This window comes from Aphanomyces invadans, assembly GCF_000520115.1.
Source record: "Aphanomyces invadans strain NJM9701 unplaced genomic scaffold supercont1.6, whole genome shotgun sequence".
Lineage (NCBI taxonomy): Eukaryota > Oomycota > Saprolegniomycetes > Saprolegniales > Verrucalvaceae > Aphanomyces > Aphanomyces invadans.
The window spans coordinates 1,652,337-1,666,347 of NW_008580151.1; the positions used below are offsets into that span (position 1 = coordinate 1,652,337).

At 55.8% G+C, this 14,011-nt stretch overlaps 7 protein-coding genes across 8 annotated transcripts in view; 5 read left to right on the plus strand and 2 right to left on the minus strand.

Moving 5' to 3' along the window:
* Positions 1-1,117: 1,117 nt before the first annotated feature.
* On the plus strand, positions 1,118-1,885 carry H310_04135 (hypothetical protein). The gene has a single exon (XM_008868330.1). The coding sequence runs from the start codon at positions 1,139-1,141 to the stop codon at positions 1,853-1,855; it is 717 nt and encodes a 238-aa protein (XP_008866552.1). The 5' UTR covers positions 1,118-1,138; the 3' UTR covers positions 1,856-1,885.
* Positions 1,886-2,246: 361 nt separating this feature from the next.
* H310_04136 (hypothetical protein) lies at positions 2,247-4,713 on the plus strand (the record flags this gene model as incomplete). Its single annotated transcript, XM_008868331.1, has 6 exons — positions 2,247-2,618; positions 2,662-3,300; positions 3,353-3,693; positions 3,745-3,920; positions 3,975-4,337; positions 4,391-4,713. The coding sequence occupies 6 exons, from the start codon at positions 2,247-2,249 to the stop codon at positions 4,645-4,647; spliced, it is 2,148 nt and encodes a 715-aa protein (XP_008866553.1). The 3' UTR covers positions 4,648-4,713.
* A 453-nt stretch (positions 4,714-5,166) lies between these two features.
* Positions 5,167-5,660, plus strand: H310_04137 (hypothetical protein; the record flags this gene model as incomplete). Its single annotated transcript, XM_008868332.1, has 2 exons — positions 5,167-5,191; positions 5,245-5,660. 2 exons carry the CDS (start codon positions 5,167-5,169, stop codon positions 5,658-5,660), a joined length of 441 nt encoding a protein of 146 aa, XP_008866554.1.
* A 2,116-nt stretch (positions 5,661-7,776) lies between these two features.
* On the minus strand, positions 7,777-8,635 carry H310_04138 (hypothetical protein). Its single transcript, XM_008868333.1, has one exon. It carries the CDS (start codon positions 8,581-8,583, stop codon positions 7,987-7,989), a length of 597 nt encoding a protein of 198 aa, XP_008866555.1. The 5' UTR covers positions 8,584-8,635; the 3' UTR covers positions 7,777-7,986.
* Positions 8,636-9,004: 369 nt separating this feature from the next.
* Positions 9,005-9,888, plus strand: H310_04139. Of its 2 annotated transcripts, XM_008868335.1 has the most exons (4): positions 9,005-9,155; positions 9,232-9,258; positions 9,318-9,431; positions 9,485-9,888. In XM_008868335.1, the coding sequence occupies exons 1-4, from the start codon at positions 9,017-9,019 to the stop codon at positions 9,700-9,702; spliced, it is 498 nt and encodes a 165-aa protein (XP_008866557.1). In that variant the 5' UTR covers positions 9,005-9,016; the 3' UTR covers positions 9,703-9,888. The 2 variants fall into 2 exon arrangements, with proteins under 2 accessions (XP_008866557.1, XP_008866556.1); XM_008868334.1 differs by having other exon boundaries at positions 9,005-9,258.
* H310_04140 (hypothetical protein) lies at positions 9,692-11,022 on the minus strand. Its single transcript, XM_008868336.1, has 4 exons — positions 10,817-11,022; positions 10,487-10,766; positions 10,164-10,434; positions 9,692-10,112 (listed from the first exon to the last, which is right to left on the minus strand). The coding sequence occupies exons 1-4, from the start codon at positions 11,013-11,015 to the stop codon at positions 9,756-9,758; spliced, it is 1,107 nt and encodes a 368-aa protein (XP_008866558.1). The 5' UTR covers positions 11,016-11,022; the 3' UTR covers positions 9,692-9,755.
* Positions 11,023-13,418: 2,396 nt separating this feature from the next.
* Positions 13,419-14,011, plus strand: part of H310_04141 (hypothetical protein) — a gene marked incomplete at both ends in the record, with an annotated part of 6,798 nt that continues 6,205 nt past the window's right edge. Inside the window, one exon of the mRNA XM_008868337.1 lies at positions 13,419-14,006. Coding sequence (XP_008866559.1) covers positions 13,419-14,006 — 588 coding nt within the window. The remainder of the gene's footprint in view (positions 14,007-14,011) is intronic.

The window sequence follows — 14,011 nt, forward strand, 5'->3', positions numbered from 1 at the left end:
CCATCGTCTCACTCGCCCTTCATTGCGGTTCAGCCATCTTTGGAATCACCCCACGTGATGGCAACACATAGAATGACAGGTCGCCAAGTAGCATCACCACCGTCATCGGTGTTTGGCGCGTTGGTGGGTGGGCCGTTCCAGATGATTTGCATTTCCTTCATGGACACGCGGATAAGATGTCGTTCTCGCAGTGCACTTCGCATCACTGACTCTGTGTCATGTTGCGTGGGTCACGGTGATGGATGGGTGGGGTACTACCGTCGACGTCGATGCGTTGTTTCATCTGCCTCTCCTTTGCATCCATCTCCCTCTTCCAAGGTCTAGATTGAAACGACACGATTCGTAGATTCAAGTTTATTCGAATGGATCACGTCCCAGTTCAGCAGACTCTATAAGTGATCGCTGTGGACTCGGCCGAGCCTCGGGGTAGTTTGGACTCCTACGCCGTGGACCGTTGGTGCAATCTTCTCGCGGGGACAACTGTGACGGAGTAAACAACTGCATGGAGCCTGCATTTTCCAAGAATGACATGATCAGACGCATTCGGATCCTTGCCGTCGAGCAACCTACCCACGAGGAGGCTGTCAGCGTTTCAAGTAGTCGGGAAGGGCTCATGGTCAAGAGGGTCCTCGCAAGTCAATTCTCTGGCGCCAAAGAGGCTGCTCTATCTCGTCGTGTCGTGTGCTTGCGTTAGCAGTGCGCACGGTACTCGCGGTGGTACCCATGTCCGGCCAAGGACATAAAAACTCTCCCCATGTTGTACAACCACGTTTGTCAAGGATTTCGCCAATGTGTCAAGAGCCTCCATACCTTTTGTACTCCAGTACCAAATTGACGCCCCGACACACCCCTCTCCGTTCACACCCTGGGATACCATGAAAAACACTGCCATGGGGTAGTGGCTTCGTGTCGCACCAACCACCGTTCTGGGGCGTGGACGAGCGCTAGCACTCAATTTTCGATTCATCTTCTTGTGGTCGATGGCCAAGTAGGAAGGGAGAAGCTGCCACAGGACTTCGCCACGTCATGAGACATGGCGGAATGTATGTGTTCAACTTGGCGCCAAATTATCCGGATCCGCAAAACTGGTTGGAATTGGCGCGGCATTTTCCATCTTGCTCCATCCATCGATCGTTCCATGGGCCGCGAAGTGCTGTTCGTGAAGAAGCTCACCGCCCACGCGATTGTGCCGTGTCGTGGGTCAAACTTTGCAGCGGGGTTCGACTTGTCCAGCGCCTACGAATGCGTCATTCCTGCGCATGGCAAGGGCCTGGTGAAGACTGACATTGCGATTGCAATTCCACCTGGCACGTATGCCCGTGTCGCCCCTCGGTCAGGGTTGTCGTGGAAAAACCATTTGGATGTCGGCGCAGGCGTGATCGATGAAGATTACCGAGGAAATGTCGGAGTTGTCATGTTCAATCATGCGAACGAAGACTTCCACGTCAAAGCAGGGGATCGCATTGCCCAGTTGATCCTTGAACGAATTGTCACCCATGCAACCGTGGAAGAAGTCGAAGAACTGAGCGAAACTGAACGAGGCGAAGGAGGATTTGGCTCGACTGGCGTCGCCAAGAAATTCAAATACGACGAAGAGAGCAACAAAACTGTTTGTACAATGGACGATGACTGCAAGGACTCCACGCCCGCGTCGTCCAACCCCAATTCAACGACGATTATCGCAGCCATTGCCGCCGTAGAATCATCGCTGGACGAAGTACAACGCAAGAAAGTGAAAGGTATCATCGTACAGGCTGACGCGCGCAAGTACGATATCCTGCTCCAAGCCAGTGCACATTTCTTGGCATCGGGCAACAAGGACAGCTTTCTTGAATGGCTGCACGCATTGCTGTAACATGATCAATATGTACACGTGTTCATCCAATGCTCTTGAACTCGGCATCCATGAAACGACAACAATGCGAGTTACAACAGTCGCATCGCCCATCTTCCTCGTGCTCGAGCGAATGGAGAGCCCTCAACGCTGTTTGTTCGTACATGACGTGATCTTTACTGTGGTCACGTTGGGAAATCCATCTGACCGATTTTTTGCCCTAGGAGAGCGGCCTCATGGAAAGCAGTCAAGCGGGAATCGATGGGAAAGGGGCAGCAAACCTCTGGGAGTTCAATCCCACCGTTGGAAAGTAGGCCGACGGCGATAACTCAACCAAACGCCCCATTCTTCGCACCAACGGCTCGTTGCACGGATGGGGCGAAGAGGGGGCGCCGTGCTGGTCGTCGCCTGGATGACGGTGCGCGACTCGATGGGAGTCGACTTGGGCCAGCCAACGTTCCCCACCAAGTCGGGGGTTGGGACGTGGGTCGATGTTGACACGCCAGCGCATGCCCTACGCAAGAAATCGTCTCGGGGCGACGAGTGGACCCTCGTCATGAGCGATGAGTTCAACCGGGACGGTCGGTCGTTTGTTGCTGGACAAGATCACTTATGGACGGCATTGAATATTCCCGATGGCGTGAACGATGCCGTCGGGTGGTACAATTCGTCCAATGTGTTTACGCTCAACGGGCGCCTCGTGATCCGCGTCGACGAAGGGCCGAGGAACGCCACGTACTTTAACCAGTGGCTCGAGACACCCGCGATGGAAACGCGCACGATGGTACAGTCGTGCCATCGAACAACATGTCACTCCCTTGTTGTAGCACTACACGGGGGGCATGGTGCAGTCGTGGAACAAGTTTTGCATCCAAGGGGGGCTCATCGAAGTCTCGGTCAAGCTGCCCGGGGCGGTCGACGCCAAGTCTTGGAATCCTCATGTTCGCAAGAGACTCCAGGCCACCGACCCGATCACGGACGTTCGGTTCTACCCCACATGGCCGGGGGTATGGCTCATGGGGAACTTGGGCCGCGCCCTCTTTTCTGGCTCCACGACGCGGATGTGGCCGTGGAGCTACAACGAATGCGACGCCACGTTAGCGCCACACCAGGCGATCAATGCGTGCAATGCAACCCCTGGTTACGGACTGAATCCGTACCAAGGACGAGGCGCCCCGGAACTTGACGTCTTGGAAGGTGGCGGCAAAGGCATCTCGACGTCGCTGCAGGTGGCCCCTGGTATGCCCGAACCGTATCGCACACTGTCCCCGATCACGATGGCGCCGTACTACGACACGTGGTTTTGTTACTACGTCAAGACGTGCCGCACTCCCGGCGCCAACATCCCGGACGCCCCCACGAGTGCATATGCCCATCGACCGTATAAAACGTGGTACCAAAACCTCCGCTACGCTGCAAACCACCGGTGTCCATCCAAGTCGTTCCTCATGCAATCGGTGGACGAGGTAGGTACGCCAGTGAGATCGCCGTGTCTAACGATCATCATCTCTTGGACAGGTCGTCGGCGCCCGTGGCAACATCACGTCCAACACGTTTGACAAGACACAAATGAGCGCGAGCGAAGACGTCCATGCCGACTTGGGCTTGATGGACGAGGCCGGCCACCGGTGGGGCATCAACTCGAACGGGTCGATGTGCTTTGCGTTTTTGAACGGGTACACGGGGACATTTCTGTGCGACCCAGACAGTTCCAACCCGAAATGCGCGTCGCCCCGTCGGCCAGGCGTCGGCCCGACAAACCAAATGGACCCGTTTGCATACCAAATGGATGCGATCTCGGCAAATTGGAACATCAACTTTGAAGCGTACACGAGGTTGAACCAATACTCGTTAGAGTGGTGCGGGCCATGATGCGTCTCGATCGAGCTCTTGACTCTTGTCTGCGGCAGGGTGGCGGGGCCCGACGGCTACGCTCGATGGATGCTCGACGACAACCCACTCTTCGAAGTCCCGGCCGCATCGCTCGTGAACGTTCCTCAAGGCGGCCCGATTCGAAACCCGACCAAATTGATGGTCGAAGAGCCGCTGTACTTGATTTTCAACATTGCTGTCGCCAAGTCGTGGGGTACGACGAGTGCTGCAGTGGATCGCATCGTGTGGATGCTTTTTGCGACGCTAGGTGCCCAACCTCCCAATGTCAACATTGGACCGTGTCGAGGCAATGCAACGCACCCCCCCAAGTACTCTGCGGCGTGGAATCTATCCAACAACATTTGCAATTCGTTCCCGATGTACATGGAGATCGATTTCATCCGAATTTACCAAGACGAATCGCGCATGTCGGTGGGGTGCGACCCCCCCAGTCACCCCACAAAGGAATGGATTGCTGGCCACATGGACCAGTACACAGACGACAAGAACCCAGACATACCCGTCGCAGGGCGGGCAACATGTCGTACAGATGCCGACTGCACTACAACCGGGATGGCCGCGACGGGACTCTGCCGACGGGGCCGATGCAAATGCCTTCAAAACTATGGCGGTACGGTCCAAGAAGGCGGACGACTGGCACATTTTGCTCACTGAACGACGCAGGTCCACGCTGCACCAAGTTTTGCCCAGGGCCGCTTCGTGGACCCACAAGAGTGCATGGCTTGATCCTGGTGGGGTCGTGTGTCGCAGTGCTTACAGTCACGTGCGTGCTGCGGGTGAGTCGATTGCGCCTTGCCAACCTCGACGCCCATCACCGGCGAGTGCTGGGCCTGAGTGCAGCTGAAGATGACATGGACAGTTGCGACGAGGACGATGAAAATATGGACGACGACCACCAAGAAAAGTCGCATCACTTCTGACTTCGTCGCGTCATTTCAACGTGCGATCCAATGCACACTAGAGAAGTCTTTCAATGCATATGCGATGGATCGATTCCTCGTTTGATGTAGACCATGTACGCCAAGTGCTGCGAGATGCCGCGTTTGTGCCGCCCTTGATGTCGAATCTGCTCCTTCCACATCCCCTGGCGCAAGAACGACTCGACAAAGCTGACAAGGTCGCTAAAAATTGTCGTGCCGTCGCCGACTTCATGCGGCGGCACAATCGAATACGAACAAGCATCAGGACAAATCCACTGCTTTCCCAACGATTACCGATGGAAGGTGGTAGTTGTGTTGGAACACGGGGCCATGCACGGACGCATCGGCCACGAACGACACGCACGACGACAGCGGAGTCCCGCAATGTCGGTTGAGAAACGACCACTGGCTAGGTCGTCTCCTTGGTAGGACAACAATTGACCGGGCGGTAGACAGGACTGGAGGGTTCAAAGTCATATAGTACACCCCGATATACAGTGAGAACGCGCTCGGCTCTACATGGCCTACGTGCTGCCGGTGCTCTGTACAATTGTGGCACATGGGCTCTGACTCCGACGCTGCTCGATGGCGTCGAAGCCTTCCACCGCCGCCAACTTCGGCTGCTGCTCGGCATCTTCTACCTGCACCGAATTCTCGAAGCCGACTTGTACGCTCTCGGCCACACCGAGCTGCTCCGCGGCCTCGTCACGCGCCATCGGTGGCATCTGTTTGGACACGTCCTCCGCGCCTCCACCGACACCCCAGCACAAGCTGCCATGACCTCCTACTTTGCACCGTCCAACGAAGCCAAGTACGCAGTCAGCACCAAGACGGCGCTGTCAGTGGTGCTCCACCGCGACCTCCAATTCGTCGGTCGGTCACTGCTCACCACCGAAGCCCTCGACGTCATCTGCACCACGGCCCAAGATCGAGGCGTGTGGAAATGCCTGACCGAGAACACGACGACGAGCCTCGACCACCGATCGCCCCAGGATCCGCTGACACGGATATGAATGTAGACGATGTAGGCCACCGCCCGACCAAGAACCCGCACCGCCGCTGGATTGACGCCCTCACAGAGGAATTGGCTGCTATGCGTCTGTAAGGAGAAAGATATTGCCAGCCTCGTATTTACGAAATCTGTACCCGTAAAGGTTAAGATAACGCGAAACACGTTCATAATAATACAGTCAGAAACGACCCCTTGTCGGGACCGGAGCTTGTTTATCACCACGTTTTTTCGAATTTCGGAAGAGTTGGGGATGGGGAAGGTCCGTGGTTCGATGCCATGTGCAAATTATAGTTTTCAAACAAGACAATTCAGGAATGTGAGCTTTTGGACCAACTGGCACTCGTGCTCTGCGCAAGGGCCAATGCGGTGTATGGACGAGCGACTGCGTACCCTTCCGGCGTCTCGCGGCACGCTGGCGATGCCGATATGATGTGCAACTGACGGTAGCGCCACCACATGGTGGTTCTCGCATGAAGGCACGGAACTGGACAATGCCAGGCGCTTCCTTGGAGGTGCAGGGCACTCCCGTACGAAAGCAATTGGGCCGAGATTATTGGCGTTGTCGCGCCAGTGGCTTCACACGCCAACGGATGCTGTCGCCACCTGAGTGCAATCCGACGCACCTCTTTCGAGGGAAAGGTTGCTCTTGCACCACGATGAGGTCGTTGGATAAATCTCTTCTTGCGAGGTCGCCTCGTTGTGATGTTCTCAACTGTATCGCCAGTCGAAAGCCAGCGCCAAATAAACTTGACAAGATGCCGCGTGACCGGCCAACCACTCGGAGTCAAAGCATTCTACCAGCAAAAATACCAAATACAGCTCCCATAGATAATACATAATGAAAATGTGCCTCCGAGTCGGTACGCGTTCCTCGTATGCAAGTTTTCACTTGACCGCGATCCTCTTCGCAACGATGTGCATGAAGGAGCATGCCTACCACCGACAATCCACTTCGACCACCGGAACGGGTTATGTCATAGTCGCTACCCTCAACAAGATTTCGAGTTGTCGTGGTGCTTGCTATTCCGCCGATAGCGCTACTAGGATACGGGGCCATGTTTGCCGACCACGACCTCCTTGCCATGTACAGCGAACTGCGGAGCCCTCTGTGCGACCGATTGCTTTGTCCTAGAGATTGCTTTGTCCTAGAGGCTACGTCCTGTTGACATGGTGTCGTCGTGGGTGCAGCATCCTGGTGACCTCACGGATGTTAATGATAAGTTTGAGTTGTTGTGAACGGGAAAGAAGCTGTGGTAGAATCGTTTCCACCACGGCAGAATCGACCTGGATCGGCGATGCAACCGGGCGAAGGCTCCGCGTTGGCTCCAGTCGCGACGCTCAACTGCACCGTTCCCATCCGAGCATATATATATATTTTCGTCACGTAGCTACAAGCTCTTGGCGGCGCGCACATGTGCACCGTCCATACCTACGTCCATGAGTGCTTGCTTCGTTCTTGAAAAACGTCATGAAAGACTCTCGAGATGGTGAACTCACTTGGCGACATCGTCTTGGATCGAAAGGGTGTTGCAACCAGGGTTGGCTTCCCTGGGACGTTAAGTTGCCGCAGCATGCGGTCCAATTCCTTCGTCACTACAGTGTTCGGACACATGTGTCCACCCTCGAGGGACTGCAAAACATACCGCTTTTGGTCTGTTGCTTCCAACCAGTGGCTGGTGGCGCACGCCCTTCGGCGCGCCGTGACAAGGACCAGCACCCAACAACGTGCTCTGGAGGTGAAGTGAGCTCGCTGTGACACTCTCATACGAAGAGGTGAGGGCGTGCCATGCAACCTGCGCTTGCCAGACTGGCGCGTGAAGCCGTGCAGGGAGCAACTGTCGGTGACTCCTACCTCCTTTGCTTCTACGTATCGTGTTTCTGCATGGCTTGGTTTACATGCTTGGACACTGAGTGCCTCACATCTCCTGTCTCGGACTGTACGAGATAAATCACGCCCAAGCATCATTTCGACCTGGGGGCATCGTAGTGAAGAACCGCGCCAGATGCGGCGACGTAACACCCGCGATATCGGCAATACACCACCGGCACGTCGCGAGGAAACGGGCAGCATGCATTGCGACCAGGCCAAATACATCAAAACCAGTCGTCAACAAACCAACGAAAAGTATTCCTTGAGAACCCTCCAGCACGAAATTCCATGGCATGAGTTCTGGGTAGTCATGCCTCGTACACAACAACAAAGGACATTCATTGTTGCGCACGGCAAAGGGTTAGACAGCATAGCTGTTGTCGACGAAGTAGAGGTTGCGGGCAGCCGCGCTGTGTGCGTGTGCAGGTCGTAGGACCAACGAAAACTGTCCTTGGCATTACGTGGCCTTGTCTTTTAGGCGTTGGGCTCGCTCCTGCTTGAACTTGGCTACGTTCACGGCGACCTGGGCTTCAATGCGGTCGTGCATGTCGCGACGGTACCCAAACGGGAGTAGTACTTCGAGAAGCACGAACAATGGGGCAGTGATGATTGCTTGGTCCCAAGAATCGAGCAAAGCCGGTGCACGTTTTTCAAACACGCCATGACCGATAAACTGAATGATCCATGCCGTGACGTGGATGCCCAGCGCCATCCGCCACGGTGACTCGCCCGTGGTCGCGACAGCATGGGATATGTACACGTTCGACCAGATGTACATGGCAACAATGAACGAGGCTGCCAGGGTGCCGGCGTAAGAATCAAGCACGATGTACCACACGACGTAGATCACGGCACCGACGAGGGCGGTGTTGGCGACGACATACGGTTGGAACGGCACGTCGAAGTACGGAGTCGTCGAGCACAAGAGGAAGATGGCCGAGAGGAGGATAGGCCAGATGCAGATCACGTGAAGGAGCTTGTTGATCGGGTTGCTGTGGTATGACAGGTAGAACTCGACCTGCTTCTCCAGGTCAAACTTATCCTTGAACAGCATCGCTTTTGTCCACTCGCGCACGGCACTTCTCAACTGCGCAGCCAACGTCGGCGCGTCCGGATAAATAGCTTCAACCATCCGGATATATGGCTCTCTTTATACTTGAGTTTTGTATTCAACGAGGTCGCCTTCAACCTACCAAGTTTCCAGACTCAATTGAGAGAATATTCCTCCAATGCCAACTGATTTCTATGGCAATGCAAGCGCTCGTACAGCACGTATACGCACGCGCAGCGCCACGCGTGTGTGTTGCGGTGCTTTCGGTTGAAATCGCCCCACAGGAGACTGGACCACCCTGGAATGACTCTTCCTCTTGAACATTCAAAGACGTAGGTTGAGTTTCAGTTTTGAACTAGGCGAAACCGTGGTTCACTGAACCGTAATTGGTTGAACCTCCAAATGATTGGACAACACTAAAATCGCACGAACGAGCATGGATAGCCGCCTGGGGAACCTGGATCAAGCGCTCGGCGCCGTGGAAGAGTACTTGAACGTGCTTACGACCAAGCCAATAGATGAACTTACGGCGGAGCTCGCTCCCATTGACAAGGCCAAGGTGCAAGTTGGTCTAGGTAGGGACTCGCACCAACAACCACGATATCTCAATGGAGTGATGCGCTGACGGCTCGTTGTCATGAATGGATTCAGCTTACTCGATCAATGCACTGCTATATGGTGCGTGCGCAAATGTCCGTGCGGTAAACGAGCTGTTCTCTAACTCGTGGTCATTGCAGTGTTGCTGAAAGTCCAAGGCGTGTCGTCGAAGGACGGCCGACAGACACAGGTGAAGCAGGAGCTCGATCGCGTGAAGGGTTATGTGCAGAAAATCAAGTACTCGGAGGAAATGGGTACGGTCCACTGCAATGCCGTTGCACAGTCGTGCTCATCACGGCGGGCGTAGCCAAGGGACGGAAAACGCGTGTCGACGCCGAAGCTGCCGGCCGGTTCATCAACCACGCGCTGTCATCGGACCAAGTGTACGCCGAGGCAGTTGCCGAGCGGACAGTGGCCACTGAATCACAGCCCAGCGACGAAAAGAAGGCGTCCAAGAAACACAAGGCGCCGACAGCGACCTCGGAGACGAAAGCGACGCCGCCCAAGAAGCGCTCGAGGAAATAAGAAATCTGCTCGCAATGCGTACTTTAACTATCTCCTACCAATCGCATGCTTTGTCACCGGTAGTTGTACAAGCACTTGATGTCCTGCGGAAGCACGAGTTGGCGACACAGCGGGCATTCTGGTTTGTTTTGGCACCATCCAACGATGCACTCCCAGCAAAAGAGGTGCCCGCAAGGAGTCACGGAGGGATGCGTGCGCTCCGCCAGACACAGCACACATTTCTTGACGACTGCATGCGACGAGGACGAAGGCCGTGAGATGTCCATCGACGGAACCCTTTGGCTTCCCCGCAGTGTCGGCGGTTGACTAGTTGACGAACGAGACAGGAGATTCTGGCCCACGATAGCCCGAAAAATGGTTGGGAGGTTGAGAGAGGCGGTTAGGGCGGCTTGGATCAGGATCAAGTTGCCCTGGCAAGAAGCCAATGTTAGTATCGATGAGGATGCAGAGATGTTGCGTACCAATATGGAAAACTGGGCAAACGTGTGGTGCGCAGGTCGGTAGGTCAAGATGTATCGGATGGCTGCCGCGCGCTTGGCAGGATGGAAGTAGTTCCCATGCAGATAAAAGAACGCCAAGTGCAGTTGAATGAGGCCCTGCACCACGCCGTCGAAGCTGACGCCGCAGCGAGCCTCCCATTGCTTGAATTTGTCCTTGACGTACTTGGACCATGCGTCCAGCGTCTTCAAGCATACCCCCAGCGTATTTCCTCGATGGGTCGGGAGTCTCCGCCTAATTCAATTGCGTTAATATCGCCAGGATCCAGAAATGGAGACTAGTCTACCTGTCATCAGTGTTAGGCACTCCATCAGATACTAGTATGTGGTCGTCTTGACGCAATCTCATTTGTTCCCGAGCTCGTGCTCGAGCCGCTTGAAGTCGTTGCTCTTGCTCACCGGGTTGCAGCTGAGACCATCCTAGCGTCGCGCGCTGTTTGACGTATGGCACGATGGTTTGCAGGAATATCCACGCCATGTTGGAAGCGTTCCCAACGACTGTTGGGAAGGCACCGCCATGTTGCACGCGGTAAATTTCACAATATTCTTCTCCCATCGATTGGCTCCCTTCCAACCATGATGTGATGCACTCGCAACAGCACGACGGTCAACCGTACCTGCAAAGATATAGTACACGAGTTTGGACACGAGGGTCAGTTCAGGATCCAGATGCAAACCGCCCACGGAGGAGTCTGATCGGCCCCACAGCTTGAGCTTCTCCACGACGTCGCTCAGGGCGCGGTGGAACTGGGATACATAGAAATCGTCCTTGGCCATCGCGAGGACCACATGCGACTGCGGCGCTGGCGGAAACATTTTCCAGCAGGGTGGACAAAATATAAAAAAATGCAGGTTGGTTTGGTCAACATCGTGTTTGAGAGGTATAGCGGCCAAGCGACTTCACTAGCGCGTCATGGTGACGAAGACGTCGAACCTGCATGCTCCATGGAGCTTTTGTGCGTTGAAGCAAAGGACGCACGGTTTGGTGACTCCATAGAGAGAAGTCGTGTTCAAGGCTCACGTGACACACGGCTCGACCATACTCGAACAAGTCGCAGCAGCGCATTTGTGTGCTGCTGTGCACGTGAGAACAAGATGCCGGTTCTTCTCGGTGACGATTGGGCAGTGCATTCGAAGCCCAATGACCGAATCCAGGGCCTGCAGATCGCCCATTGCATGGACTTGCGTACGAAGCGCCGCAAGCACAACGCTGGCCGTCGTCACTTCTCATTGCGCATTTCGTGCATTTGACTTTGGCACAGGACTTGAACCCACAGATATCGAATGCATGGTAGCACGTCATGCCGCCTCGACCGAAGTGGGGAACGACTATGCAAGTCTCCCAAGACGCCCTCGCTCTGACTGACCCGTGTTGCATGGTGAGGCCATGGACTAGCAGTTGATGGCATCCTCTTGGCACTTCAAGCATGCCATGTCAAGGCGACGGTTCAACTGACAAGGGCCCCTGCACTGCTGAGCAAATCCCGCAGATCCTCGTTGTGGCATCACTGGACGGGACTCGGGTGCCTAGCATGGCCACCTGCCTTTCTAGTCAGTTGAGCGGCAAGGCTGAGAGCTTCATATCGAAGCATGCGCTGCAATAGATTTCTTGGAGTACACGGCGCGCCTGCATGGCCGCTGCAAGTGCGAGCGGATAGATCAAAGGCAAAAAGCGTCGACGAGGTAGCGGGGGAAATTGCGCAGCAACACACGCTAGTCCAGGACTAATGCGCACGTTGGTACGTCGATGTCAACGTCGGGTGAAATGGCCATCGTCGATCCGCCCTGCATGGGACCCCGTGCAGCACAAGAACCTCTGGCCCGACCGATGCCTGCCACCGCCCATTTGAATGGAGGTGGTAGCTTGAATGGCGGAGTTGGGGTATCGCCACGCGCAGGACGTAATGCAAAACATATATATTCGTTCGAAACGTCACGGCTGGCGACAAGGTCGGTGGGAGCTGAACACTTCACTGACGGCAGCCGCAAGCGCGCGAGCATCCCTTTCATTCAGTCAAGACTCGCTCTGGACAACACATCGTGTCCATGCAACCATATCAACCACGAGTTTGCGGTCGACGTGGAGCTGTGCCCTTCCTGCTCCGACCACACAATCGAGCGAGGAAGCAGATCAGCGCATCAGCGGCCGCCTAGCCCCTCGTTCTGGAGCCAACCACTTGCTCCAGCTCGAGGGTCTGCAGCAGTCGTACACTTCGGGGAACTCAGGAGAGAAGACGACTGCAGAGTGTCCCCGGTCTTTCGCACCCAAGACCAGAGCCACGCAACAGCGGAACATCGTGTCTTCCCGCAGGCCGTCGTCGACAGCGGAATGTGATCGGCTCGGACACATCGGAATGTGGCAACTTGACGTTCCGGTCTTGACCATCAAATGTTTTTCGTAATGGGTGAGCACCGCCCCGAATTGGCACGGTGCCATCGCGACCGTCGCGACGCATGCCGGCCACAGCAGCGACAACGACGAACTTCTGTGCCCCCTCACAACTGTGCCTCGATGGGCTGCATCGCGACCGCACGACCCGAACGAGCCCACGATCGCGCTTGGACGTGGTGTCGGTTGAGCATGAAGAGCTGTATTTTGTCTGGATGCTCACGACATCTCGGGGGACCCTCGAATCTGGTCAAAACAGCGCATGTCTCCACCAACCATTGCTCGATTCAGACACGTCGGCGCGATTGCCACGTGCGTCCGTTCGCGTCGATTGGGGCGTTGTGCCACCCAGCCATTAGCACCCCGTGTGTCGCGCCGGCCCCTTTCACTTCACACCCCGCATCGGCCAACTCTCCCCCTCGCCGCATCTGGAACCTACCCACGTTGAGATAGTAGCATCGTTAGTACTACTAGACACGGTGTGAGGGGGGTTCGCACAACGCGCTGCCCAGATGGTGCAGACAGGTACTGTACGTGGCCGCGCCATGGGACCAAGTGTTCGCGGGTCGCGGGGAGGGCTTGCCGAATGGAGGGTACAAGGGCTAGCTGCCGCGCGAGAAGAACTCGCCCCGTTTCGTGGTCTTCACGTGGATCAAAATATACACACACAGACTCAAGAATCTGATGTTTCGCAACACGGGGCGAGGTCGAGGATCCCAGAGGAAACCGGGGATGCCCCCCCTGCCCCCAGCCAAGCCCCCCCCGCGCATTTTCACGCCGACATCCACCCAGGGCGACCTCATTCTCGATTTTGTTCGATCGGCCCCAGCATGTCTGTTCCCGTTTCGACGGCGAAGAAGCCCCTCCTTCACGACGACGACGACCACATGCCGGAGTCGTACAAGTCTGTCAACATGAAGAGTGTCCAGGACGCGTATCGGTCGGTGCAATCCCCCCGACACAGCGTGTATAGTACGATCCATGCTGGCAACGGCGTCGAGTCGATGTTGGCCGGCGGGTTGGATCGGTTCTATGAAAAGTACCGCGCGCTGTCGAGCAAGGTGAACCTGCACTTGGCGACGCCGGAAGTCCGCTTCGAGAACTTGAACTACGTTGTCCAAGCGCGCCAGATGACGATGGCCGAGAAGCAGGGGACGGTCGGGTCGTACGTGGGCCGCATGTTCAACCCGTTCAAGAAGGCCGTGTACAAGGAGCAAGTGGTGCTGCAGCCGATGAGCGGCATCATCAAGCCGGGCAGCATGACGCTGATTTTGGCCAACCCCGGGTCGGGCAAGTCGACGTTCTTGAAGGCGCTCGCTGGCAAGTTGGAGCAAAACAAGAAGTGCGTCCAAGGCGGCGACATCACGTTCAGCGGGCTGAAGACGTCCGACATTGACACGAAGAAGATCGTGGGGCTGGTGGA